Below are 26681 nucleotides of genomic sequence, written 5' to 3' on the forward strand. Positions count from 1 at the left end.
ACCTGTGTTCTGAACCACCCAGATGTAAAGGGGAAAAGAAAGACAAAACACAGTGCAAAGAAAAAAAAATGGTCTCAGAACTTCTCCTTTCCCTCTATTGAGAAGCATTAGTACTTTGGGCCTCCAGTACTGTTATGAACTGGTGATTCAGAACCACAATGGACCTGGTGGTTAAGAGCACACATAGTGACCTGATAGTTACTAATAACATAGGACGAGCTCTGAGATGTGGGATCTCTGCTGACCGCAATCCCTAATCCTATCACACCACACTAGAGGTAGCCGTGGAGCGCTCCTGACCAGACCTAGGCGCCTCGGGCACAGCCTGAGAAACTAGCTAGCCCTGAAGATAGAAAAATAAGCCTACCTTGCCTCAGAGAAATTCCCCAAAGGAAAAGGCAGCCCCCCACATATAATGACTGTGAGTAAAGATGAAAATACAAACACAGAGATGAAATAGATTTTAGCAAAGTGAGGCCCGACTTACTGAATAGACCGAGGATAGGAAAGATAGCTTTGCGGTCAGCACAAAAACCTACAAACAACCACGCAGAGGGCGCAAAAAGACCCTCCGCACCGACTAACGGTACGGAGGTGCTCCCTCTGCGTCCCAGAGCTTCCAGCAAGCAAGACAAACCAATATAGCAAGCTGGACAGAAAAAATAGCAAACAAAAGTAACACAAGCAGAACTTAGCTTATGCAGGGCAGACAGGCCGCAAGAACGATCCAGGAGAGAGCAAGACCAATACTGGAACATTGACTGGAGGCCAGGAACAAAGAACTAGGTGGAGTTAAATAGAGCAGCACCTAACGACTTAACCTCGTCACCTGAGGAAGGAAACTCAGAGGCCGCAGCCCCACTCACATCCACCAGAGGAAGCTCATGGACAGAACCAGCCGAAGTACCACTCATGACCACAGGAGGGAGCTTGACCACAGAATTCACAACACCCAACCAAACAAGTAGGCCAAATGCAGTTTAATATCTGAACCGGTGAAAATTGAGGCTCAGCTTTGTTCAGTGGAGGAGAACAACAAGCAGTGGCAGACACCGCTAGAAGGCCAAACCAAACAAGTTGGCCAAATGCAGTTTAACATCTGAAACGTTGAAACTTGAGGCTCAGCTTTGTTCAGTGGAGGACAACTGTAATGGGAGGCAGACACGGTTAGTAGGCCTAAATAGGTAAGTAGGCTAAATGCAGTTCAAAATTGGTAACTGGAGTACACAGGCGGCATAGCTTTGTTCAATGGAGGACAGCTGTAATGAGTGGCGCAGACAGACTTAGTAGGCCTAAAATAAAAAAGTAGGCTAAATACAGTTCAAAATTGGTAACAGGACTAACCAGGCGGCATAGCTTTTCTCAGCGGAGGAGGACAACAACTGTTATGTGAGGCTCACACAGACTTAGTAGGCCTAAAACAAAAAAAGTAGGCTAAATGCTGTTCAAAATTGGTAAGAGGAGTACACAGGTGGCATAGCTTTTTTCAGCGGAGGACAACTGTTATGAGAGGCTCACACAGACTTAGTAGGCCTAAAATAAAAAAGTTGGCTAAATGCAGTTCAAAATTGGTAACAGGACTAACCAGGCGGCATAGCTAGGTACTGGGGTGGGCTCCTCTGCTGAGTAGAAGACAGTGGTAGTAGGCGCAAAGTATTAACTGGTCTAAATGGAGGCCAGGGCCCCTGTATACTTTTACTATCATCTATCATTTCAACAAATTTGTATTGGCAGTGCCATTGAAGGATTTAACAGCACAGACTACACAGTGGTGGAGCAGGGAGAGGTAAGTATTGCAAGTGGTAGAGCACTGTTCGAGCTGGGGAGGGAACACTCTCTCGTGGGCGGCGGTACTGGCACAGGGCCCCTCATATTACGACGGTGTGTCTGACATTGGGTGTGCACCACCACCGTCAGAGACACTTCATTGTACTATGAGGGACCCTGTGCCAGTGCCATCGCCCAAAAGTGGGCACACCCACCTGTCCAGGCAAACGGCACTCGCACGGGTGCTTGCGCCAAGTGGTGACCACGGCCCTGTGAGGGGAGTCAGCCCATTTAGGGAGGTATAAAAATGGCCTATGGTGGACATTCAGCAGCTGCAAATGGAGGAATTGGAGCAGTCAGTAAGAGGAGGCCAAATGCAAGACATTTTTCAGGCAAGCTACGTGTCAGCAGGGGAAGGTGGGGCAAAATAATTGGAAATCCATGATTGGTTCATTTTAATGAAGGTTAGATCAACATTCTGGTTAGCCAGACGTGTCCTTTTTTCAGTCAGTGTTGAACCAGCAGCACTGAAGACTCTTTCTGATAGCACACTAGCAGCTGGGCAAGCGAGCTCCTGTAATGCATATTCTACCAATTCAGGCCAGGTGTTTATTTTTGATGCCCAGTAATCAAAGGGGAATGACCTGTGAGGGAGAACATTGATAAGGGAGGAAAAATAGTTCGTAACCATACTGGACAAATGCTGTCTCCTGTCACTTTGAATCGATGCAGCAGTACCTGTCGTGTCTGCGGTCATTGCGAAATCACTCCACAACCTGGTGAGAAATCCCCTCTGTCCAACGCCACTTCGGCTTTGTGCACCTCTAACACCTCTGCAATGTTGCCCCTTACAGCTCGTGTGAGAACCATCAGCGCCGCTGTGTGCTGGGAATGCCTGAAACAAACGGTCTACAAGAGTTGCTTGTTTGGTAGCCAATATTTGCTCAAGGTTCTCATGTGGCATGATATTTTATAATGTCACTTAATATCGTGGATCCAGGAGGCAGGCCAACCAGTAATCGTCATCAGTCATCATTTTTATAATAAGGGGGTCCCTTTTTAGGATACGCAAGGCATAATCAGCCATGTGGACCAATGTTCCAGGTGTCAATTCACTGCTTGTGCTGGGTTGAGGAGCACATTCTTGCAAATCAACATCACTTGTGTCCCGCAAAAACCCTGTACCTGACCATGCAACACCACCAGTTTCTATTGCCCCTGAGAAGCATCCTCCTCCCATAAATATTCATCCCCATCATCCTCATCCTCCTCCTCCTCTTCGTCCGCCACCTTGTCCAGGAGAGTTCCCTGAGCAGACAATGGCTGACTGTCATCAAGGCTCCTCCTCAGCCGCAGACGCCTGCTCCTTAATGTGCGTCAAACTTTGCATCAGCAGACGCATTAGTGGGATGCTCATGCTTATGATGGTGTCGTCTGCACTACCAGCCGTGTGCATTCCTCAAAACACTGAAGGACTTGACAGAGGTCTTGTAGCTTCGACCACTGCACACCAGACAACTCCATGTCTGCCATCAAACTGCCTGCCCGTGTATGTGTATCCTCCCACAAATACATAACAGCACGCCTCTGTTTGCACAGCCTCTGAAGCTTGTGCAGTGTGGAGTTCCACCTTGTTGCAACGTCGATTATTAGGTGGTGCTGGGGAAGCTTCAGCGATCGCTGATGGTTCAGCATACGGCTGGAGTATACGGGCGACCGGCGGATGTGTGAGCAAAGTCTTCGCACCTTCAGGAGCAGGGCTGGTAACCCCGGATAATTTTTCAGGAAGCACTGCACCACCAGGTTCAAGGTGTGAGCCAGGCAAGGAATGTGTTTCAGTTCTGAAATGGCTATGGCAGCCATAAAATTCCTTCTGTTATCACTGACTACCTTGCCTGCCTCAAGATGTACACTGCCCAGCCATGACTGAGTTTCTTGCCGCAAGTACTCGGCCAGTACTTCCGCGGTGTGTCTGTTATCGCCCAAACACTTCATTTCCAACACAGCCTGCTGACGCTTACCACTAGCTGTTCCATAATGTGACACCTCGTGTGCAACACTGGCAGCTGCGGATGGAGTGGTCGGGTGACTGCGCTCTGTGGATGAGCTTTCGCTTCTGGAGGAGGAGGAGGGGTGTCGAATGCCTACTGCCAACTGTTTCCTAGACCATGGGCTAGGCAGAACTGTCCCACTATGGCTGTCCCCCATGGACCCTGCATCCACCACATTAACCCAGTGCGCCGTGATGGACACGTAACGTCCCTGGCCATGCCTACTGGTCCATGCATCAGTTGTGAGGTGCACCTTCCTGCTGACTGATTGCCTCAGTGCATGGACAATGCGGTCTTTGACATGCTGGTAGAGGGCTGGGATGGCTTTTCTCGCAAAGAAGTGTCGTCTGGGTAGGTCATAGCGTGGTATTGCGTAGGCCATTAGGGCTTTGAAAGCTTCGCTTTCAACCAACTGGTAGGGTATCATCTCTAACGAGATTAGTCTAGCAATGTGGGTGTTCAAACCCTGTGTACGCGGATGAGAGGATGAGTACTTCCTTTTCCTAACAAGAGTCTCTTGTAGGGTGAGCTGGACTGGAGAGCTGCATATGGTGGAACTAGCGGGGGTGGTGGTGGACATGGCAGATTGAGAGAGGTTTGGTGATGGTATTCTTGATGTTAAGTAAATAAGGCAGCACACTGCAGCGCTAGAACATACAAATTTGAAAAACGAAATTTGAACTGCATTACTGCACTAGAAATATGAAAAATGAGAGCGTTTAGCGCATAAAAATGGCCAATTTTATGTGTACCTGGTAGCCCCTTTACGGCATCTCTCTTATGCCAGGTCCTACACTTGCCTTACCTCGCTGAGAATAAACGTCTCCATCTGAATGGGTACATGTGAAAACCTCTTCCTAGACTAAAATTCTCTCTCTCTGTGGAGGGGTATTGGACCTGCTGTAATTAAAACACCTGTGGCTAGGAGGCGGAGTGCACGATCAGAAGGCTAGAGAATACATTTCAAAAACCTGACCGGCACATCCAAACATAGACTAAGTGTGAACAGGTGCTGAACCTAGAGTCGCCAACTCGTATATAGTTAAGTAAATAAGGCAGCACACTGCAGCGCTAGAACATACAAACTTGAAAAACGAAATTTGAACTGCATTACTGCACTAGAAATATGAAAACTGAGAGTGTTTAGCGCATAAAAATGGCCAATTTTATGTGTACCTGGTAGCCCCTTTACGGCATCTCTCTTATACCAGGTCCTACACTTGCCTTACCTCGCTGAGAATAAACGTCTCCATCTGAATGGGTACATGTGAAAACCTCTTCCTAGACTAAAATTCTCTATCTCTGTGGAGGGGTATTGGACCTGCTGTAATTAAAACACCTGTGGCTAGGAGGCGGAGTGCACGATCAGAAGGCTAGAGAATACATTTCAAAAACCTGACCGGCACATCCAAACATAGACTAAGTGTGAACAGGTGCTGAACCTAGAGTCGCCAACTCGTATATAGTAAAATAAATAAGGCAGCACACTGCAGCGCTAGAACATACAAACTTGAAAAACGAAGTTTGAACTGCATTACTGCACTAGAAATATGAAAAATGAGAGCGTTTAGCGCATAAAAATGGCCAATTTTATGTGTACCTGGTAGCCCCTTTACGGCATCTCTCTTATACCAGGTCCTACACTTGCCTTACCTCGCTGAGAATAAACGTCTCCATCTGAATGGGTACATGTGAAAACCTCTTCCTAGACTAAAATTCTCTCTCTGTGGGGTGGTATTGGACCTGCTGTAATTAAAACACCTGTGGCTAGGAGGCGGAGTGCACGATCAGAAGGCTAGAGAATACATTTCAAAAACCTGACCGGCACATCCAAACATAGACTAAGTGTGAACAGGTGCTGAACCTAGAGTCGCCAACTCGTATATAGTTAAGTAAATAAGGCAGCACACTGCAGCGCTAGAACATACAAACTTGAAAAACGAAATTTAAACTGCATTACTGCACTAGAAATATGAAAAATGAGAGTGTTTAGCGCATAAAAATGGCCAATTTTATGTGTACCTGGTAGCCCCTTTACAGCATCTCTCTTATACCAGGTCTTACACTTGCCTTACCTCGCTGAGAATAAACGTCTCCATCTGAATGGGTACATGTGAAAACCTCTTCCTAGACTAAAATTCTCTCTCTCTGTGGAGGGGTATTGGACCTGCTGTAATTAAAACACCTGTGGCTAGGAGGCGGAGTGCACGATCAGAAGGCTAGAGAATACATTTCAAAAACCTGACCGGCACATCCAAACATAGACTACGTGTGAACAGGTGCTGAACCTAGAGTCGCCAACTCGTATATAGTTAAGTAAATAAGGCAGCACACTGCAGCGCTAGAACATACAAACTTGAAAAACGAAATTTAAACTGCATTACTGCACTAGAAATATGAAAAATGAGAGCGTTTAGCGCATAAAAATGGCCAATTTTATGTGTACCTGGTAGCCCCTTTACGGCATCTCTCTTATACCAGGTCCTACACTTGCCTTACCTCGCTGAGAATAAACGTCTCCATCTGAATGGGTACATGTGAAAACCTCTTCCTAGACTAAAATTCTCTCTCTCTGTGGAGGGGTATTGGACTTGCTGTAATTAAAACACCTGTGGCTAGGAGGCGGAGTGCACGATCAGAAGGCTAGAGAATACATTTCAAAAACCTGACCGGCACATCCAAACACAGACTAAGTGTGAACAGGTGCTGAACCTAGAGTCGCCAACTCGTATATAGTTAAGTAAATAAGGCAGCACACTGCAGCGCTAGAACATACAAACTTGAAAAACGAAATTTGAACTGCATTACTGCACTAGAAATATGAAAAATGAGAGCGTTTAGCGCATAAAAATGGCCAATTTTATGTGTACCTGGTAGCCCCTTTACGGCATCTCTCTTATACCAGGTCCTACACTTGCCTTACCTCGCTGAGAATAAACGTCTCCATCTGAATGGGTACATGTGAAAACCTCTTCCTAGACTAAAATTCTCTCTCTCTGTGGAGGGGTATTGGACCTGCTGTAATTAAAACACCTGTGGCTAGGAGGTGGAGTGCACGATCAGAAGGCTAGAGAATACATTTCAAAAACCTGACCGGCACATCCAAACATAGACTAAGTGTGAACAGGTGCTGAACCTAGAGTCGCCAACTCGTATATAGTTAAGTAAATAAGGCAGCACACTGCAGCGCTAGAACATACAAACTTGAAAAATGAAATTTGAACTGCATTACTGCACTAGAAATATGAAAAATGAGAGCGTTTAGCGCATAAAAATGGCCAATTTTATGTGTACCTGGTAGCCCCTTTACGGCATCTCTCTTATACCAGGTCTTACACTTGCCTTACCTCGCTGAGAATAATTATTAATAATAATTAATAATAATAATTATAATAATAATTAATAATTATTCTCAGCGAGGTAAGGCAAGTGTAGGACCTGGTATAAGAGAGATGCCGTAAATGGGCTACCAGGTACACATAAAATTGGCCATTTTTATGCGCTAAACGCTCTCATTTTTCATATTTCTAGTGCAGTGATGCAGTTCAAATTTCGTTTTTCAAGTTTGTATGTTCTAGCGCTGCAGTGTGCTGCCTTATTTACTTAACTCGATGTTGGCCTACCTACAGTGTTTCCTACCAAGAACCTTGTGATTCCCTGACTGCTTTGGCTGTGCGACGATACCTCCACATTTGCTGTTGGTGGTGTCCTAACCGGTGGGCTTACAGTGAGGGAAGCAATGTAGCTTTGCTGAGTACCTTCATTCTGAGCAGGTGCACCAACGGTACGGGACGTTTGGTAGTTAGTCCAGGCTTGCAAATGCATGCTGGTTAATTGTCTACGCATGCACGTTGTATTTAAATTTTGGACATTCTTCCCTCTGCTAAAGGTCTTTGAGCATTCCTTACAGATAACTTTACGCAGATCATTCGGATCTTGTTTAAAAAATTCCCACACTGCACTCTTCCTACTATCGAATACCTTTTCAGGCATTGCATGCTGTTCTCCATTCACCGGATGGCCACGCTGTCCTAAAAGTGTTTTTGGTTTTGTCAAACGTTTTGGGCCAGATACGGGCCTGCCAGATGAAAGCTGTTGCGATGTAGATGCCTGCTGCGGATCATCCTCCTCCACTTCAGAGCTACTGCCAGTGGCACCCATTTCCACCAATGGCTGCCAATCTGGGTCAACAACTGAGTCATCTATCACCTCCTCTTCAATGTCATGTGCACCTTTCTCTGTGTCACCGTGTAAGGTGCTATAGCGTTCGGGACGGGGCACTATAGTCTCATCAGGGTCAGATTCTGGCTCAGTACACTGTGAGGGCAATATAGTGATCTGAGTCAATGGAACAGCATTATATTCTAGCTGTGGCTGTGCATCTGTGCACTCCATGTCCGATTCATCTTGTAATGAGCTGTTAACAATTTCCCTCTCTAACCCAGGCACGGTATGTGTTAAAAGCTCCATGGAGTAAACTGTAGTGTCGCCTGCCGCATCCTTCACTTTTGCTTTGGGTGAAGCACACAAGGAAGCGACTTGGTCCTGACCGGGAGCATCCACTGATGAGTCGCTGCTTTTATATTTTGAACTTTCCTGAAGAGGAAGCGAAAGAGCTAGAGGCTGAGTCAGCAAGGAAAGCCAAAACTTTTTCCTGCTGCTCCGGCTTTTAGGGTATGTGCACACGTCAGGATTTTTAGCGTTTTTTTGTGGAATTTCGCCATAAAAACGCTATAAATCCGGTAAAAAAACGCTAACATTATGCATCCTATCTTTTAGAATGCATTCCGCATTTTTTGTGCAGATGTTAGCGTTTTTTTCCGCAAAAAAAATGCATACCGCAAAAAATCCGGACATGCTCTATCTTTTTCCAGATTTTTTGCGGATTTCCTATCAAAAAGGACATTCAGGAAAAAAAAACGCAAAAAATCCGCGCAAAATCCACGCAAATTCCGTGAGAAATCCGCGCGAAAAAAAACCGCGGATTTCTGGCAGAATTCTCAGGATTTTGTCAGGAAAAAATCCTGACGTGTGCACATACCCTAAAAGCTGTTTTCCTACTCCCAGATAAGGGAGCCTTCCAGGACTTGTGTAGCCAGACGATGATGCTGGCTCAACACCTCGAGCCTTAGGTGCTATTTTGCTTTTCCCACTACCACCAGATGCTCCTCCACTACCACCACCATCAGTACCAGCTGGCAACGACCGCCCACGGCCTCTTCCACCAGACTTCCTCATTTTTTGGGAAAATCTAACCAAAATAACAAGCGTTATATGTTACTGTAAAACAAGGTAGAAGGTGTATATAAACTTGTTGGCAATTTAAATCTCACTTTTTTTGGGGGGGAGACTGCAGAAAAAAACAGGCCCTGTGTATCACACTACACAATGTAAGTGGCACAATGTGGTTGGCAGATATACGACCAACAGAACTGACGTATGGAAACTTGTCAATTTAAATCTCACTTTTTTTGGGGGGGGAAACTGCAGCAAAAAACAGGCCTTGTGTATTACACTACACAATGTAAGTGGCACAACGTGGCTGGCAGATATACGACAAGCAGAACTGACTTATAGAAACTTGTTGTCAATTTAAATCTCACTTTTTTGGAGGGGAGACTGCAGCAAAAAACAGGCCCTGTGTATTACATTACACAATGTAAGTGGCACAACGTGGCTAGCAGATATATCAAAAAATACAAGGGCTGTAGTACAATTTCAATCTCCCTACAATGATCAACGGACAAGTATGGCAGCAATAAAAAGGACTGCTGCACACAAAAGTGTGGACAAAGAAACAAGACAACTGTGCAGAAAGGAGCAACAGGATTTTTATTTTTAAAAAAGAAGTTGGTTTGCACAGCGGCGTACAAACAGCAATGCACAAAATAAAAAACTCCACTGTCCCTGTAAAGAAAAGGTGGTGTTGGACAGTGGAAATCGCTACAGCACAAGCAGTTTTGGGGTTAATCTTCCCTCCCTAACTATATCCCTTCTTCTGATGAAGCTGCAACAACCTCTCCCTATGCTAAGATCGGCAGAAGTAAGATGGCGGTCGGCGTGCACGCCCCTTTATTGCCCCTGTGACACCACAGAAAGCAAGCCAATCACTGTAATGCCCGTCTCTAAGATGGTGGGGACCGAGACCTATGTAATCACGCTGCCCACACTCTACGTCCTCCTTCATTGGAGGAGAAATGGCGCTGAAAGTGTCATACAAAACGCTACTTTGGCACGAAGATCGCCGACCTCATGGCCGATCCCACACTAGGATCGGGTCGGGTTTCACGAAAGCCGACTTTGCCAAAAGTCGGCGATTTTTTTAAATTGTCCGATCCGTTTTGCTCAACCCTAGAAGACAGCCTTTAATACCCCGGAAGGTCATTTTGAGTGTCTTGTAATGTCTTTTGGCCTTACAAATGCTCCGGCGTTCATTCAAAGTTTCATTTACGATATTCTGAGGCCGCTGATCGATAGGAGTGTTATTGTTTATTTGGATGATATTTTGATCTACTCGCCGGATCTGGAGTCGGATTGGCAGAGAGTCAGCGAGGTTTAGCAGATTCTGAGAGAAAACCCACTCTTTGCTAAACTGGAGAAATGCGAGTTTGTGGTACAGAAAATAAATTTTTTGGGGTACTTTATATCCAGTGATAGTTTTGAGATGGACTGGGTGAAGGTTCAGGCGGTATTGGAGTGGCCTAGACCTGAATGCTTGAAGTCGATTCAGAGATTCTTGGGGTTTGCTAATTATTATAGAAAATTCATAAAGAATTTTTCTGTTCTTGCAAAACCTCTTACTGATCTGACTAAGAAGGGTTCCAATACTGTCCAATGGTCCCCTGAGGCTGTCAAGGCTTTTGAGCATCTCAAGGAGAGGTTTAGCTCTGCTCCTGTTTTGATCCAGACAGATGAGACTAAGCCCTATCTGGTAGAGGTGGAGGCCTCATCAGTAAGAGTTGGGCTGTTCTGTCACAGGAAGGAGAGGATGCGGTGCATCCCTGTGTGTTCTTTTCTAAGAAATTTTCAGAGGCGGAACTCAACTACGATGTAGGGAACCGAGAATTGCTGGCTATTAAGCTTGCATTTGAGCATTGGCAACATTTTTTGGAGGGTGCCAGACATCCTATACAAGCCTTTACTGATCATAAGAATCTGATCTACCTGGATGCCACTATACGTTTGAATGCCCGTCAAGCTAGGTGGACATTGTTTTTTGCCTGGTTTCATTTCTCTGTGACATATATCCCTGGGACAAAGAATGTTAAAGCTGATGCTTTGTCTCATAGTTTCTCCCCAGTGGTTAATACTGATAAGGAGGAATGTATTCTGCAGAGAGGGGTGTTGGTGGCAGCATTAGGTTCTGAGTTGGAAAATAAAAATTCTTAACCCCTTCATGACCTAGCCTATTTTGACACAAAATAGTTAATAAATAACATTTCCCACATGTATACTTTACATCAGCACAATCTTGGAAACAAAATTTTTTTTTGCTAGGAAGTTATAAGGGTTAAAATTTGACCAGCGATTTCTCATTTTTACAACGAAATTTACAAAACCATTTTTTTTAGGGACCACCTCACATTTGAAGTCAGTTTGAGGGGTCTATATGGCTGAAAATACCCAAAAGTGACACCATTCTAAAAACTGCACCCCTCAAGGTACTCAAAACCACATTCAAGAAGTTTATTAACCCTTCAGGTGCTTCACAGCAGCAGAAGCAACATGGAAGGAAAAAATGAACATTTAACTTTTTAGTCACAAAAATTATCTTTTAGCAACAATTTTTTTATTTTCCCAATGGTAAAAGGAGAAACTGAACCACGAAAGTTGTTGTCCAATTTGTCCTGAGTACCCTGATACCTCATATGTGGGGGTAAACCACTGTTTGGGCGCACGGCAGGGCTTGGAAGGGAAGGAGCGCCATTTGACTTTTTGAATGAAAAATTGGCTCCACTCTTTAGCGGACACCATGTCACGTTTGGAGAGCCCCCGTGTGCCTAAACATTGGTGCTCCCCCACAAGGGACCCCATTTTGGAAACTAGACCCCCCAAGGAACTTATCTAGATGCCTAGTGAGCACTTTACACCCTCAGGTGCTTCACAAATTGATCTGTAAAAATGAAAAAGTACTTTTTTTTCACAAAAAAATGCTTTTCGCCTCAATTTTTTCATTTTTACATGGGCAATAGGATAAAATGGATCATAAAATTTGTTGGGCAATTTCTCCCGAGTACGCCGATACCTCATATGTGGGGGTAAACCACTGTTTGGGCACTCGGCAGGGCTCGGAAGGGAAGGCGCGCCATTTGACTTTTTGAATGGAAAATTAGCTCCAAATGTTAGCGACACCATGTCGCGTTTGGAGAGCCCCTGTGTGCCTAAACATTGGAGCTCCCCCACAAGTGACCCCATTTTGGAAACTAGACCCCCCAAGGAACTTATCTTGATGCATATTGAGCACTTTAAACCCCCAGGTGCTTCACAGAAGTTTATAACGCAGAGCCATGAAAATAAAAAATAATTTTTCTTTCCTCAAAAATGATTTTTTAGCCTGGAATTTCCTATTTTGCCAAGGGTAATAGGAGAAATTGGACCCCAAAAGTTGTTGTCCAGTTTGTCCTGAGTACGCTGATACCCCATACGTGGGGGTAAACCACTGTTTGGGCGCACGGCAGGGCTCAGAAGGGAAGGCACGCCATTTGGCTTTTTAAATGGAAAAATAGCTCCAATCATTAGCGGACACCATGTCACGTTTGGAGAGCCCCTGTGTGCCTAAACATTGGAGATCCCCCAGAAATGACCCCATTTTGGAAACTAGACCCCCAAAGGAACTAATCTAGATGTGTGGTGAGGACTTTGAACCCCCAAGTGCTTCACAGAAGTTTATAACGCAGAGCCATGAAAATAAAAAAAAAATTATTTTCTCAAAAATGATCTTTTAGCCTGCAATTTTTTATTTTCCCAAGGGTAACAGGAGAAATTTGACCACAAAAATTGTTGTCCAGTTTCTCCTGAGTACGCTGATACCCCATATGTGGGGGTAAACCACTGTTTGGGCACATGCCGGGGCTCGGAAGTGAAGTAGTGACGTTTTGAAATGCAAACTTTGATGGAATGCTCTGTGGGCGTCACGTTGCGTTTGCAGAGCCCCTGATGTGGCTTAACAGTAGAAACCCTCCACAAGTGACCCCATTTTGGAAACTAGACCCCAAAAGGAACTTATCTAGATGTGTGGTGAGCACTTTGAACCCCCAAGTGCTTCATAGAAGTTTATAATGCAGAGCCGTGAAAATAATAAATACGTTTTCTTTCCTCAAAAATAATTATTTAGCCCAGAATTTTTTAATTTTCCCAAGGGTAACAGGAGAAATTTGACCCCAATATTTGTTGTCCAGTTTCTCCTGAGTACGGTGATACCCCATATGTGGGGGTAAACTACTGTTTGGGCACATGCCTGGGCTCGGAATTGAAGTAGTGACGTTTTGAAATGCAGACTTTGATGGAATGCTCTGCGGGCGTCACGTTGCGTTTGCAGAGCCCCTGATGTGGCTAAACAGTAGAAACCCCCCACAAGTGACCCCATTTTGGAAACTAGACCCCGAAAGGAACTTATCTAGATGTGTGGTGAGCACTTTGAACCCCCAAGTGCTTCATAGAAGTTTATAATGCAGAGCCGTGAAAATAATAAATACGTTTTCTTTCCTCAAAAATAATTATTTAGCCCAGAATTTTTTATTTTCCCAAGGGTTACAGGAGAAATTGGACCCCAAAAGTTGTTGTCCAGTTTCTCCTGAGTACGCTGATACCCCATGTGTGGAAGTAAACCACTGTTTGGGCACACGTCGGGGCTCAGAAGGGAAGTAGTGACTTTTGAAATGCAGACTTTGATGGAATGGTCTGCGGGCGTCATGTTGCGTTTGCAGAGCCCCAGGTGTGCCTATACAGTAGAAACCCCCCACAAGTGACCCCATTTTAGAAACTAGACCCCCCAAGGAACTTATCTAGATATGTGGTGAGCACTTTGATCCCCCAAGTGCTTCACAGACGTTTACAACGCAGAGCCGTGAAAATAAAAAATCATTTTTCTTTCCTCAAAAATTATGTTTTAGCAAGCATTTTTTTATTTTCTCAAGGGTAAAAGGAGAAATTGGACCCCAGTAGTTGTTGCGCAGTTTATCCTGAGTATGCTGGTACCCCATATGTGGGGGTAAACCACTGTTTGGGCACACGTCGGGGCTCGGAATTGAGGGAGCACCATTTGACTTTTTGAATACGAGATTGGCTGGAATCAATGGTGGCGCCATGTTGCGTTTGGAGACCCCTGATGTGCCTAAACAGTGGTAACCCCTCAATTCTACCTCCAACACTAACCCTAACACACCCCTAACTCTAATCCCAACTGTAGCCATAACCCTAATCACACCCCTAACCACAACCCTAATTCCAACCCTAACCCTAAGGCTATGTGCCCACGTTGCGGATTCGTGTGAGATTTTTCAGTATCATTTTTGAAAAATCCGCGGGTAAAAGGCACTGCGTTTTACCTGCGGATTTTCCGCGGATTTCCAGTGTTTTTTGTGCGGATTTCACCTGCGGATTCCTATTGAGGAACAGGTGTAAAACGCTGCGGAATCCGCAAAAAGAATTGACATGCTGCGGAAAATACAACGCAGCGTTTCTGCGCGGTATTTTCCGCAACATGAGCACAGCGGATTTGGTTTTCCATAGGTTTACATGGTACTGTAAACCTGATGGAACACTGCTGCGAATCCGCAGCGGCCAATCCGCTGCGGATCCGCAGCCAAATCCGCACCGTGTGCACATAGCCTAATTCTAAAGGTATGTGCACACACTGCGGAAAATGCTGCGGATCCGCAGCAGTTTCCCATGAGTTTACAGTTCAATGTAAACCTATGGGAAACAAAAATCGCTGTACACATGCTGCGGAAAAACTGCACGGAAACGCAGCGGTTTACATTCCGCAGCATGTCACTTCTTTGTGCGGATTCCGCAGCGGTTTTACAACTGCTCAAATAGAAAATCGCAGTTGTAAAACTGCAGTGAAATGCGCAGAAAAAATGTGGTAAATCCGCCATAAATCCGCAGCGGTTTAGCACTGCGGATTTATCAAATCCGCAGCGGAAAAATCTGCAGAGGACCAGAATACGTGTGCACATACCGAAACCCTAGCCCTAACCCTAGCCCTAACCCTACCCCTAACCCTAGCCCTAACCCTACCCCTAACCCTAGCCCTAACCCTAGCCCTAACCCTATTCTAACATTAGTGGAAAAAAAAATTCTTTATTTTTTTATTGTCCCTACCTATGGGGGTGACAAAGGGGGGGGTCATTTATTATTTTTTTTTATTTTGATCACTGAGATATAATCTATCTCAGTGATCAAAATGCACTTTGGAACGAATCTGCCGGCCGGCAGATTCGGCGGGCGCACTGCGCATGCGCCCGCCATTTTGGAAGATGGCGGCGCCCAGCGAGAAGACGGACGGACCCCGGCAGGATCGGTAAGTATGATGGGGTGGGGGGGAGCACGGGGGGATTGGAGCACGGGGGGGTGGATCGGAGCGCGGGAGGGGTGGAACGGAGCACGGGGGGTGGAACGGAGTACGGGGGGTGAAACGGAGCACGGGGGGGTGGAACGGAGCACGGGGGGTGGATCGGAGTGCAGGGGGGGTGATTGGAGCATGGGGAGGGTGATTGGAGCACGGAGGGAGCGGAGAAGAGCACGGGGGGAGCGGAGCACAGGACGGAGGGGAGCCGGAGCAGTGTACCGGACAGATCGGAAGGCTGGGGGGGCGATCGGTGGGGTGGGGGCACATTAGTGTTTCCAGCCATGGCCGATGATATTGCAGCATCGGCCATGGCTGGATTGTAATATTTCACCAGTTATAATAGGTGAAATATTACAAATCGCTCTGATTGGCAGTTTCACTTTCAACAGCCAATCAGAGCGATCGTAGCCACGGGGGGGTGAAGTCACCCCCCCTGGGCTGTACTACCACTCCCCCTGTCCCTGAAGATCGGGTGAAATGGGAGTTAACCCTTTCACCCGATCTGCAGGGACGCGATCTTTCCATGACGCCACATAGGCGTCATGGGTCGGATTGGCACCGACTTTCATGACGCCTACGTGGCGTCATGGGTCGGGAAGGGGTTAAAGCCCAGGATGCGGTACCAACTAACACTCCATATGGGAAATTATTTGTTCCTAAAGCCCTGAGGAGAGCTTTGTTTATGGAATGTCATGAGTCTCGTTTGGCAGGTCATCCAGGGATTGCTGAATCAAGAAAGTTGATTGGTCAGAGTTTCTGGTGACCAGGGTGGCTAAGAGAAATTGTCAAGTGGGTGCGTTAGTGTCTAAGGTTGCCGTCACACTAGCAGTATTTGGTCAGTATTTTACATCAGTATTTGTAAGCCAAAACCAGGAGTGGGTGATAAATACAGAAGTGGTGCATATGTTTCTATTATACTTTTCCTCTAATTGTTCCACTCCTGGTTTTGGCTGAGAAATACTGATGTAAAATACTGACCAAATACTGCTAGTGTGATGGCAGCCTAAGGCTTCGCATGCTCCGGCGGCAGGGTTGCTTTGCCCGTAAGAGGTTCCTAGTTCTCCATGGATGCATCTTACTATGAATTGTATCACTGACCTGCCGGTCTCTGAGGGTTTTTCTGTCATCTGGGTTGTTGTGGACCGGTTTAGTAAGATATGTCATCTGGTCCCATTCAATAATTACTCTGCACTAAGACACTTGCCAGGGCATTTGTGAAAGAGAAATGCTCCCACAGACATTGTCTCCGATAGTGGACCACAGTTTGTGGCTCGCTTTTGGCGTGCTTTTTGTGACAGACTTAAGGTTCATTTATCATTTTCATCAGGTTATCATCTGGAATCCAATGGACAGACCGAGAGGAAGAATCAGGACGTTGTATTTGAGATGTTTTGTAGCGGACAATCAGGAGATGTGGGCAGCATGGTGGCGCAGTGGTTAGCACAGCAGCCTTGCAGCGCTGGGGTCCTGGGTTCAAACCCCACTAAGGACAACATCTGCAAAGAGTTTGCATGTTCTCTCCGTGTTTGCGTGGGTTTCCTCCCACATTCCAAAGACATACTGATAGGAAATTTAGATTGTGAGCCCCAATGGGACAGCGATGATAATGTGTGCAACCTGTAAAGCGCTGCGGAATATGTTAGAGCTATATAAAAATAAAGATTATTATTAAGATTATTAGATGTGGTCAGAATATCTATCATTAGCTGATTTTGCTCTCGATAGTCATTCATCTTCTTCGGCTGGGTGTTTTGCTTTCTTTTGTTGAACTGGGAAGCATCCATCTTTAGGTCCTTTTTCTAGGATTGGGCGGCGTTGCCTGAGGAGGAGAATTTTTCTGGAAATTTGGAAAAGGTTTGGACCAGTGTGTGCCATAGTCTGAAACAGGCTAATAGGTGGTCTAAGAAATATTTTGACAGGAGAAGAAGAGAGGCGAGCTTTGTTGTTGGGGACACGGTTTGGTTGTCCTCTAGGAATCTGTGTTTGAAGATCCCTTGTAAAAAGTTGGGGCCTAAGTTTGTAGGACCCTTCAAAGTGGTTCAGATTGTCAACTCTGCAGCTATGAGATTAATATGCAAATTGCCTCTTCTGAGAAAAAGAGGACTTAAACTCTATAGCGCCACCTGTTGGAAGTAACGATCCTACCTGCCACCAGTTCTCATGCTTCACACTGACGAGGGCTAACAGCCCAAAACACCGTGTCTGCGAATTGAGACACTGATTTGGCTTTTATCCTAAGTCATATTGCAAGACTCGTTAAAGGGTTGATTGTGACTTGTAGGATCAGAAGAGTCAATTTGCATATATTTCCCAGAGGAGCATTGCACGTCGAATAAACCTCCTTACCTTGACAAGCCAGAGATGGTATGTCACTCTCCATAAGGAGAAACGATACCCCTTAGACCGCTGTGAGATTAGACATTCCTTTGTCCTGGAAAATTAATTCAGTTTTCATGTATCTTTGCTGAAGAAAGTTGACACGCCAGATAAGGTGGCTATGCTGTCTGCTCCTCCAATTGATGAGGACTGCGAGTTTGAGATTTCACGCATTCTTGATTCCAGGTGGCACAGAGGAGGGTTACAGTATCTTGTGTCCTGGAATGGTTTCGGTCCCGAGGACAATTCCTGGGTGAAAGCTGTGGACATGTCAGCCTCAAGGTTAATTAAGGCTTTTGAACAACCACAAAAAGCAAAAAAAAAAACCTAAAAAAATACTTTTAATAGATGTGCATTAAAAGATGCTAACCATCATATTGAAAAAAACACAAAATGTAAATTACCAACACCCGAGCTGGGTAAGGTTATGAACACAGGGCCAAAAATACCAGGTGAGGGTGAAAAAATTACTAAAGATAACCCTAAAGGGCTCCTAATAGAGTAGCCCTTCCTGCCAGTGGAGGTTGGCACCCTAATATTCAATGTGGCGCCCCCACTCCTCGTCAACTGTCCCTCCTGGCCCTAAGTGTCCCTACCAACTACCCATGCCCAAACCCAACAACATACACACAGAAACCTATCTTAGCAAGACTGACCTGCAATAAATTTGCAAAAAAATATATAAGGTGTCATACATCTAGGTTCTGACCTATTAGAAGGATATTTTTTATCATGTAGTCATTTAGGATAAAGACACCCTAAGTCCTAAGACCAATGAAAATACGGTAAAATATCATAAATTGATCCAACTAGAATAGATAGAGACTAGATGCATTGATAAGAATGTCCACGACTTATCCAAATGGCATTAGGATCTCACTACATGTGGCATAATTTTATACTTCACATCTCCACATATTCGGTGAATCAACATTAGTGTACAGCACCAGCATAATCCTTGTAACATACCAATGCCCTGAAATTATAGAGCAACAATGCCGGGCTGTTGCAAACAAATAGCTTGCTAAATGAATCTCAGTATCCCAGGCATCCTGGGCTCAGTGTCTAAGCAAAAAAGAAGAAAGACCACCTGGTGTCGGGCAGTAAAGTAATGGTTCATAATGCAGAAATAAATAACTTGCTAAAGCGACCACAGTGGGTCACTTATCTGGTCACATGTCTGATCATATCTGGTCATCTGTCCCAGCTTTTCTTATAACGTCCCTACGCGTTTCGCCCTCTCCCATCAGGGCTCATCAGGGGACTGTAGATAGGAGCATGCCAAAGTGGCTATAGTAATCAGTGATCAGTGTGGATGTATCAAGAGGTCACGCACTTCCTTTTAGAAGGTGCGGTTACCGTAATACACCTGGATGCTATTACACAAAGCAGAGGTCCATTTGCCATATGGATCAAAACATACCAGTGTGCGCCTCAATTATGGTGAATACCTTACAGTAGGCATGGAGGATGGGATGAAACGCATGCCCGCTCCTAATCCAAGCCTCCTTTTGCAAATGAGGAGCGCATATTTCCGGGCCTGCGCACTACGTTGTCTGTATGGGGCGCAGATGGAGGGCGCACACTTCCGGACCTGCGCACTGAGTCCTCCCCTTATGGAGCACAGATCTCCACACATTACCACACGAGGCTCCGTCCCCACACATTACCACACGAGGCTCCGTCCCCACACATTACCACACGAGGCTCCGTTCCCCCACATTACCACACGAGGCTCCGTCCCCACACATTACCACACGAGGCTCCATCCCCACACATTACCACATGAGGCTCCGTTCCCCCACATTACCACACGAGGCTCCGTTCCCCCACATTACCACTCGAGGCTCCGTCCCCCCACATTACCACATGAGGCTCCATCCCCACACATTACCACACGAGGCTTCATTCCCACACATTACCACACGAGGCTCTGTCCCCACACATTACCACACGAGGCTCCGTCCCCCCACATTACCACACAAGGCTTCGTCCCCACACATTACCACACGAGGCTCCGTCCTCACACATTACCACATGAGGCTCCCCACCACATTACCACATGAGGCTCCGTTCCCCCACATTACAACTCGAGGCTCCGTCCCCCCACATTACCACATGAGGCTCCGTTCCCCCACATTACCACACGAGGCTCCCCACCACATTACCACATGAGGCTCCGTTCCCCCACATTACCACATGAGGCTTCGTCCCCACACATTACCACACGAGGCTCCGTCCTCACACATTTCCACACGAGGCTCCCCACCACATTACCACATGAGGCTCCGTTCCCCCACATTACCACACAAGGCTTCGTTCCCACACATTACCACACGAGGCTCCGTCCTCACACATTACCACATGAGGCTCCCCACCACATTACCACATGAGGCTCCGTTCCCCCACATTACCACTCGAGGCTCCGTCCCCCCACATTACCACACGAGGCTCCGTTCTCCCACATTACCACACGAGGCTCCCCACCACATTACCACATGAGGCTCCGTTCCCCCACATTACCACACGAGGCTCCCCACCACATTACCACATGAGGCTCCGTTCCCCCACATTACCACACGAGGCTTCGTCCCCACACATTACCACACGAGGCTCCGTCCTCACACATTACCACACGAGGCTCCCCACCACATTACCACATGAGGCTCTGTCCCCACACATTACCACACGAGGCTCCGTTCCCCCACATTACTACACGAGGCTCCGTTCCCCCAAATTACCACACGAGGCTCCGTCCCCACACATTTCCACACGAGGCTCCCCACCACATTACCACATGAGGCTCCGTTCCCCCACATTACCACTCGAGGCTCCGTCCCCCCACATTACCACACGAGGCTCCGTTCCCCCACATTACCACACGAGGCTCCCCACCACATTACCACATGAGGCTCCGTTCCCCCACATTACCACACGAGGCTTCGTCCCCACACATTACCACACGAGGCTCCGTCCTCACACATTACCACACGAGGCTCCCCACCACATTACCACATGAGGCTCCGTTCCCCCACATTACCACACGAGGCTTCGTCCCCACACATTACCACACGAGGCTCCGTCCTCACACATTACCACACGAGGCTCCCCACCACATTACCACATGAGGCTCCGTTCCCCCACATTACCACACAAGGCTTCGTCCCCACACATTACCACACGAGGCTCCGTCCTCACACATTACCACACGAGGCTCCCCACCACATTACCACATGAGGCTCCGTTCCCCAACATTACCACACAAGGCTCCGTCCCCCCACTTTATCACGCGAGGCTCGGTCCCCACACATTACCACACGAGGCTCCGTCCCCACACATTACCACACGAGGCTCCACCCCCCCACATTACCACACGCAGCACTTCCTTTCTATGTAATTTAACCACTTCAGCCAAGGTAAACGTACATTTAATTGCATCCGCATTCTCCCAAACAAAATGAGCCAACAAGAGTCGCCAGGTCCATCTCACAGGCCACAGGAAAATCCGGACAACAATGCAGTAGCTGATCGACAACAACAATATCGACAAAATCGTAGGATTGGTTATCAACAACGAACACCTGAGCAGATTGATAAGGACAGAGAGAGATATCACAAGGTTTATATCAACCGAGTGACAGAAAGAAGGGGAGCTGATATATACAACCAGCGTCAACGAAGAAGGAATTTGACACCTGCTGAAGTTGAAAACAACAATGCCCGTCGACGTAAACTGCCACCACCTTCGAGGTATGCAACAAGAAATCCAGAGAATATACCCAGTGAACACCACGTGGGAAAGCGAGACGTTACATGTAGTGATTGCGGTGCATCTCACTTTTGGAATGAAAAATTACACAGTTCAAAGATTGCATCGTGCTGCGGAAGTGGTACTATACACTTACGTGAAGTAAATGAATATCCTCAGCAGTTTCAAGCATGGTTAACTGAAGATACGAACGAGGCAAAAAATTTTATTTTAAGTTAATTTACCACCTGCGTAAGTGCTATTGAATGTTGTCATTATTTACTTTAGTTTAATCACCAGCAGCGTTAAAGGGAACCTGTCACCCCGAAAATTGCGGGTGAGGTAAGCCCACCGGCATCAGGGGCTTATCTACAGCATTCTGTAATGCTGTAGATAAGCCCCCAATGTTACCTGAAAGAGGAGAAAAAGATGTTAGATTATACTCACTCAGGGGCTGTCCCTCTGCAGGTCCGGTCGGATGGGTGTCTCTTGTCCGCTGCGGTGCCTCCCATCTGCATTCCAAGACGTCCTCTTCTGATCTTCAGCCACGGCTCCGGTGCAGGCGTACTTTGTCTGCCCTGTTGAGGGCAGAGGAACATACTGCAGTGCGCAGGCGCCGGAAAGGTCAGAGAGGCCCGGCGCCTGCGCACTGCAGTACTTTGCTCTGCCCTCAACAGGGCAGACAAAGTACGCCTGCGCCGGAGCCGTGGCTGAAGATCAGAAGAGGACGTCTTGGAATGAAGATGGGAGGCGCCGCAGCGGACCAGAGACACCCATCTAACCGGACCAGCAGCGGGACCGCCCCTGGGTGAGTATATTCTAATGTCTTTTTCTCCTCTTTCAGGTAACATCGGGGGCTTATCTACAGCATTACAGAATGCTGTAGATAAGCCCCTGATGCCGGTGGGTTTACCTCACCCGCGATTTTCGGGGTGACAGGTTCCCTTTAATTAGATAGCAATGAGCGTACCGAGCGTTAGCTGACTGGAAACAGCTAGTATATACAGTTAGGGCCAGAAATATTTGGACAGTGACACAATTTTCGCGAGTTGGGCTCTGCATGCCACCACATTGGATTTGAAATGAAACCTCTACAACAGAATTCAAGTGCAGATTGTAACGTTTAATTTGAAGGGTTGAACAAAAATATCTGATAGAAAATGTAGGAATTGTACACATTTGCTTACAAACACTCCACATTTTAGGAGGTCAAAAGTAATTGGACAAATAAACATAACCCAAACAAAATATTTTTATTTTCAATATTTTGTTGCAAATCCTTTGGAGGCAATCACTGCCTTAAGTCTGGAACCCATGGACATCACCAAACACTGGGTTTCCTCCTTCTTAATGCTTTGCCAGGCCTTTACAGCCGCAGCCTTCAGGTCTTGCTTGTTTGTGGGTCTTTCCGTCTTAAGTCTGGATTTGAGCAAGTGAAATGCATGCTCAATTGGGTTTAGATCTGGAGATTGACTTGGCCATTGCAGAATGTTCCACTTTTTGGCACTCATGAACTCCTGGGTAGCTTTGGATGTATGCTTGGGGTCATTGTCCATCTGTACTATGAAGCGCCGTCCAATCAACTTTGCAGCATTTGGCTGAATCTGGGCTGAAAGTATATCCCGGTACACTTCAGAATTCATCCGGCTACTCTTGTCTGCTCTTATGTCATCAATAAACACAAGTGACCCAGTGCCATTGAAAGCCATGCATGCCCATGCCATCACGTTGCCTCCACCATGTTTTACAGAGGATGTGGTGTGCCTTGGATCATGTGCCGTTCCCTTTCTTCTCCAAACTTTTTTCTTCCCATCATTCTGGTACAGGTTGATCTTTGTCTCATCTGTCCATAGAATACTTTTCCAGAACTGAGCTGGCTTCTTGAGGTGTTTTTCTGCAAATTTAACTCTGGCCTGTCTATTTTTGGTATTGATGAATGGTTTGCATCTAGATGTGAACCCTTTGTATTTACTGTCATGGAGTTTTCTCTTTACTGTTGACTTAGAGACAGATACACCTACTTCACTGAGAGTGTTCTGGACTTCAGTTGATGTTGTGAATGGGTTCTTCTTCACCAAATTAAGTATGCGGCGATCATCCACCACTGTTGTCATCCGTGGACGCCCAGGCCTTTTTGAGTTCCCAAGCTCACCAGTCAATTCCTTTTTTCTCAGAATGTACCCAACTGTTGATTTTGCTACTCCAAGCATGTCTGCTATCTCTCTGATGGATTTTTTCTTTTTTTTTCAGCCTCAGGATGTTCTGCTTCACCTCAATTGAGAGTTCCTTTGACCGCATGTTGTCTGCTCACAGCAACAGCTTCCAAATGCAAAACCACACACCTGGAATCCACCCCTGACCTTTTAACTACTTCATTGATTACAGGTTAACGAGGGAGACGCCTTCAGAGTTAATTGCAGCCCTTAGAGTCCATTGTCCAATTACTTTTGGTCCCTTGAAAAAGAGGACGCTATGCATTACAGAGCTATGATTCCTAAACCCTTTCTCCGATTTGGATGGGGAAACTATCATATTGCAGCTGGGAGTGTGCACTTTCAGCCCATATTACATATATAATTTTATCTCTGAACATGTTTTTGTAAACAGCTAAAATAACAAAACTTGTGTCACTGTCCAAATATTTCTGGCCCTAACTGTATATATATATATATATATATATATATATATATATATATATATATATATATATATATATATATATATATATATTGTCCAGAAAGATGAAGGCAGCACTCCAGTAGAAAAAATAAGAGTATTTTATTGGCACATGGGCCAATAAAATACTCTTATTTTTTCTACTGGAGTGCTGCCTTCATCTTTCTGGACAATAGCATGAGGTTTGGTATATACTGTACCTGGAAGGATTTTTTGCACCCTCTGTCTTCTTTTGGTGCTGCTTTTTGTTTTATATATATATATTAAAATGTTTTTGTTTTTTTCTGTCTGATGATTTTCAGTTTTTTTTTGTCTCTAATAAAATGTATCATTTTTTTTTATATTGGGTGTGCACATCCTTTTTCCTTACAACTCTCTCTTCCCTTTCATTGATCCAAACCAATGTGCTTACACTGTATTACACTCATCCTACAATTATATGTCCACATTCAGTAACATACTGTAGGTGTGTGTTAGATTATGTAATATGTATAGACTGGAGACTTTTGTGGCATCTACAGGACTCCCAAGTTTCTGCCCATGGTTTGTCCATAGTTTTTTTTTTTTTTTTTGAATGCTCAGAATGGCATAAAAAGGAAGTTGTACTCACCTTACTGATCTCCTGGATAAACCAGAAATTACTTTTTAGCTAATTACAAGGAACATTGAACCTTCTCAACCAGTCATTGGGGGCAGCTGGCCACCTGTCTTTGTTTCAAGATGCCGATGTAGGAAGTATTGATCATAGAGTGGGCGGGAAGCAGTGTGGGATTGGTAAGGTGGATTTTTGTATGTCATTCTGACGCTTTTAAAAAAATCAATTGGATAACCCCTTCAAATATTGTGGAAAATAATTATAACTGCACATTCTTGCTGAGATTTCGAATAACTATATTAAACACTTCTTTCAGTTTAACCTTGTATGTGATGATGCTTGGAAGCTGGATCTGTTTCAGTCATTGGTGAACCTTGGATTCTTTCTTGGATCTATGTTCCTTGGATACATAGCAGACAGGTAGTGTATTGTTATTATGTGTTTAATTGTATAACATATTTAATATTATTTAGAGTATTTTATAGTTTTTTTTAGCACAATACAGCAGATTTATTATGCTAAATGGGCCATAATTCTGGTGCACTTTGCTTTACATACATTATTGTCCATCATGACTTCTATAATATTAATTATTAGAGTTGAGCGACTTTTACTTTTTTAGGATTGAGTCGGGTTCCGTGAAACCCGACTTTGTCAAAAGTCGGGTCGGGTGAAATCGGCCGATTATTTCGAAAAGTCGGGGGCCGACCGAAACACGAAACCCAATGCAAGTCAATGGGGAATCAAAGTCGGCAGTGAGTGGAGGACAGGAAAACACCTACAGTGCCCATTTTAATGCCAAAAACATCAATTTGTATTACTGAAGCTTGTCAATCTTAATTTACTTTATAAAAATAGTTAGGCATTGAAAACAGGGGGTCATTTGGCTAAAGTTGTGGGGGGTAGGGCTGGCTCAAGATTTTCGTGGGCCCAGGAAACGCGGAATACGTCACGGCGGTGGAGCAGTGAGAGGTAAGTATTTCAACTTTGCAAGTGCTGTGATACTGAGCAAGCAGGGGGGGGGCCACTAGTTGGCACTGACACAGGGCCCCTCATAGTACGGCGGGGTGTTTGACGGAGGGCAACGCCTCCCACTGCCAGAGACACTTTTGCGCACTATGAGGGGCCCTGTGCCAGTGCCAACGAGTATGCCCCCCCACCTGATGAAGGAACCTGGACTTTCATCTGCACCTTCCTCTTTGTCCCCGTATAAGGTGGTATAGTATGCGGGAAGGGGAACCTGACTTTTAGCAGACATTTCAAAAACCTGACCTGCACATGCAAACATAGACTGAGTGTAAACAGGTGCTGAACCCAGAGTCGCCAACTCGTATATAGTTAAGTAAAAAGGGCAGCACACTGCAGCGCCAAAACATGCAAACTTGAAAACACGAAATTTGAACTGCATTACTGCACTAGAAATATGAAAAATGAGAGCTTTTAGCGCATAAAAATGGCCATATTTATGTGTACCTCGTAGCCACTTTACGGCATCTCTCTTATACGAGGTCCTACGCTTGACCTACCTCGCTGAGAATAAACGTCTCCATCTGAATGGGTACATGTGAAACCTCTTCTTGGACTCAAATTCTCTCTCTCTGTGGAGTCAGTTACTTAACTGACTTTTAGCAGAGTCAGATTCTGGCTGTGTAGAGTGCAAAGGCAATGTAGTGGTCTGGGTCAATGTACCAGCAGACTCATCTAGCAATCGCTGGGCAATGGGCAGGATGAGGAAGAAACACAGATATAGGCCCAAAATAAAAAAGTAGGCTAAAAGCAGTTCAAAATTGGTAACAGGACTTAACGGGTGACATAGCTTTGTTCAGTGGAGGACAACTGTAATAAGTGGCTCAGACAGACTTATTAGGCCTAAAATAAAAAAGTAGGCTAAATGCA

General features: G+C 45.6%; 1 protein-coding gene across 1 annotated transcript in view; it reads left to right on the forward strand.

The window, feature by feature from the left end:
- Positions 1–26681, forward strand: part of LOC138637695 (solute carrier family 22 member 2-like) — a 207939-nt gene that overhangs the window by 17751 nt on the left and 163507 nt on the right. Inside the window, exon 2 of the mRNA XM_069726559.1 lies at positions 25102–25205. Coding sequence (XP_069582660.1) covers positions 25102–25205 — 104 coding nt within the window. The remainder of the gene's footprint in view (positions 1–25101; positions 25206–26681) is intronic.

Source organism: Ranitomeya imitator, chromosome 5 (assembly GCF_032444005.1).
Source record: "Ranitomeya imitator isolate aRanImi1 chromosome 5, aRanImi1.pri, whole genome shotgun sequence".
Lineage (NCBI taxonomy): Eukaryota > Metazoa > Chordata > Amphibia > Anura > Dendrobatidae > Ranitomeya > Ranitomeya imitator.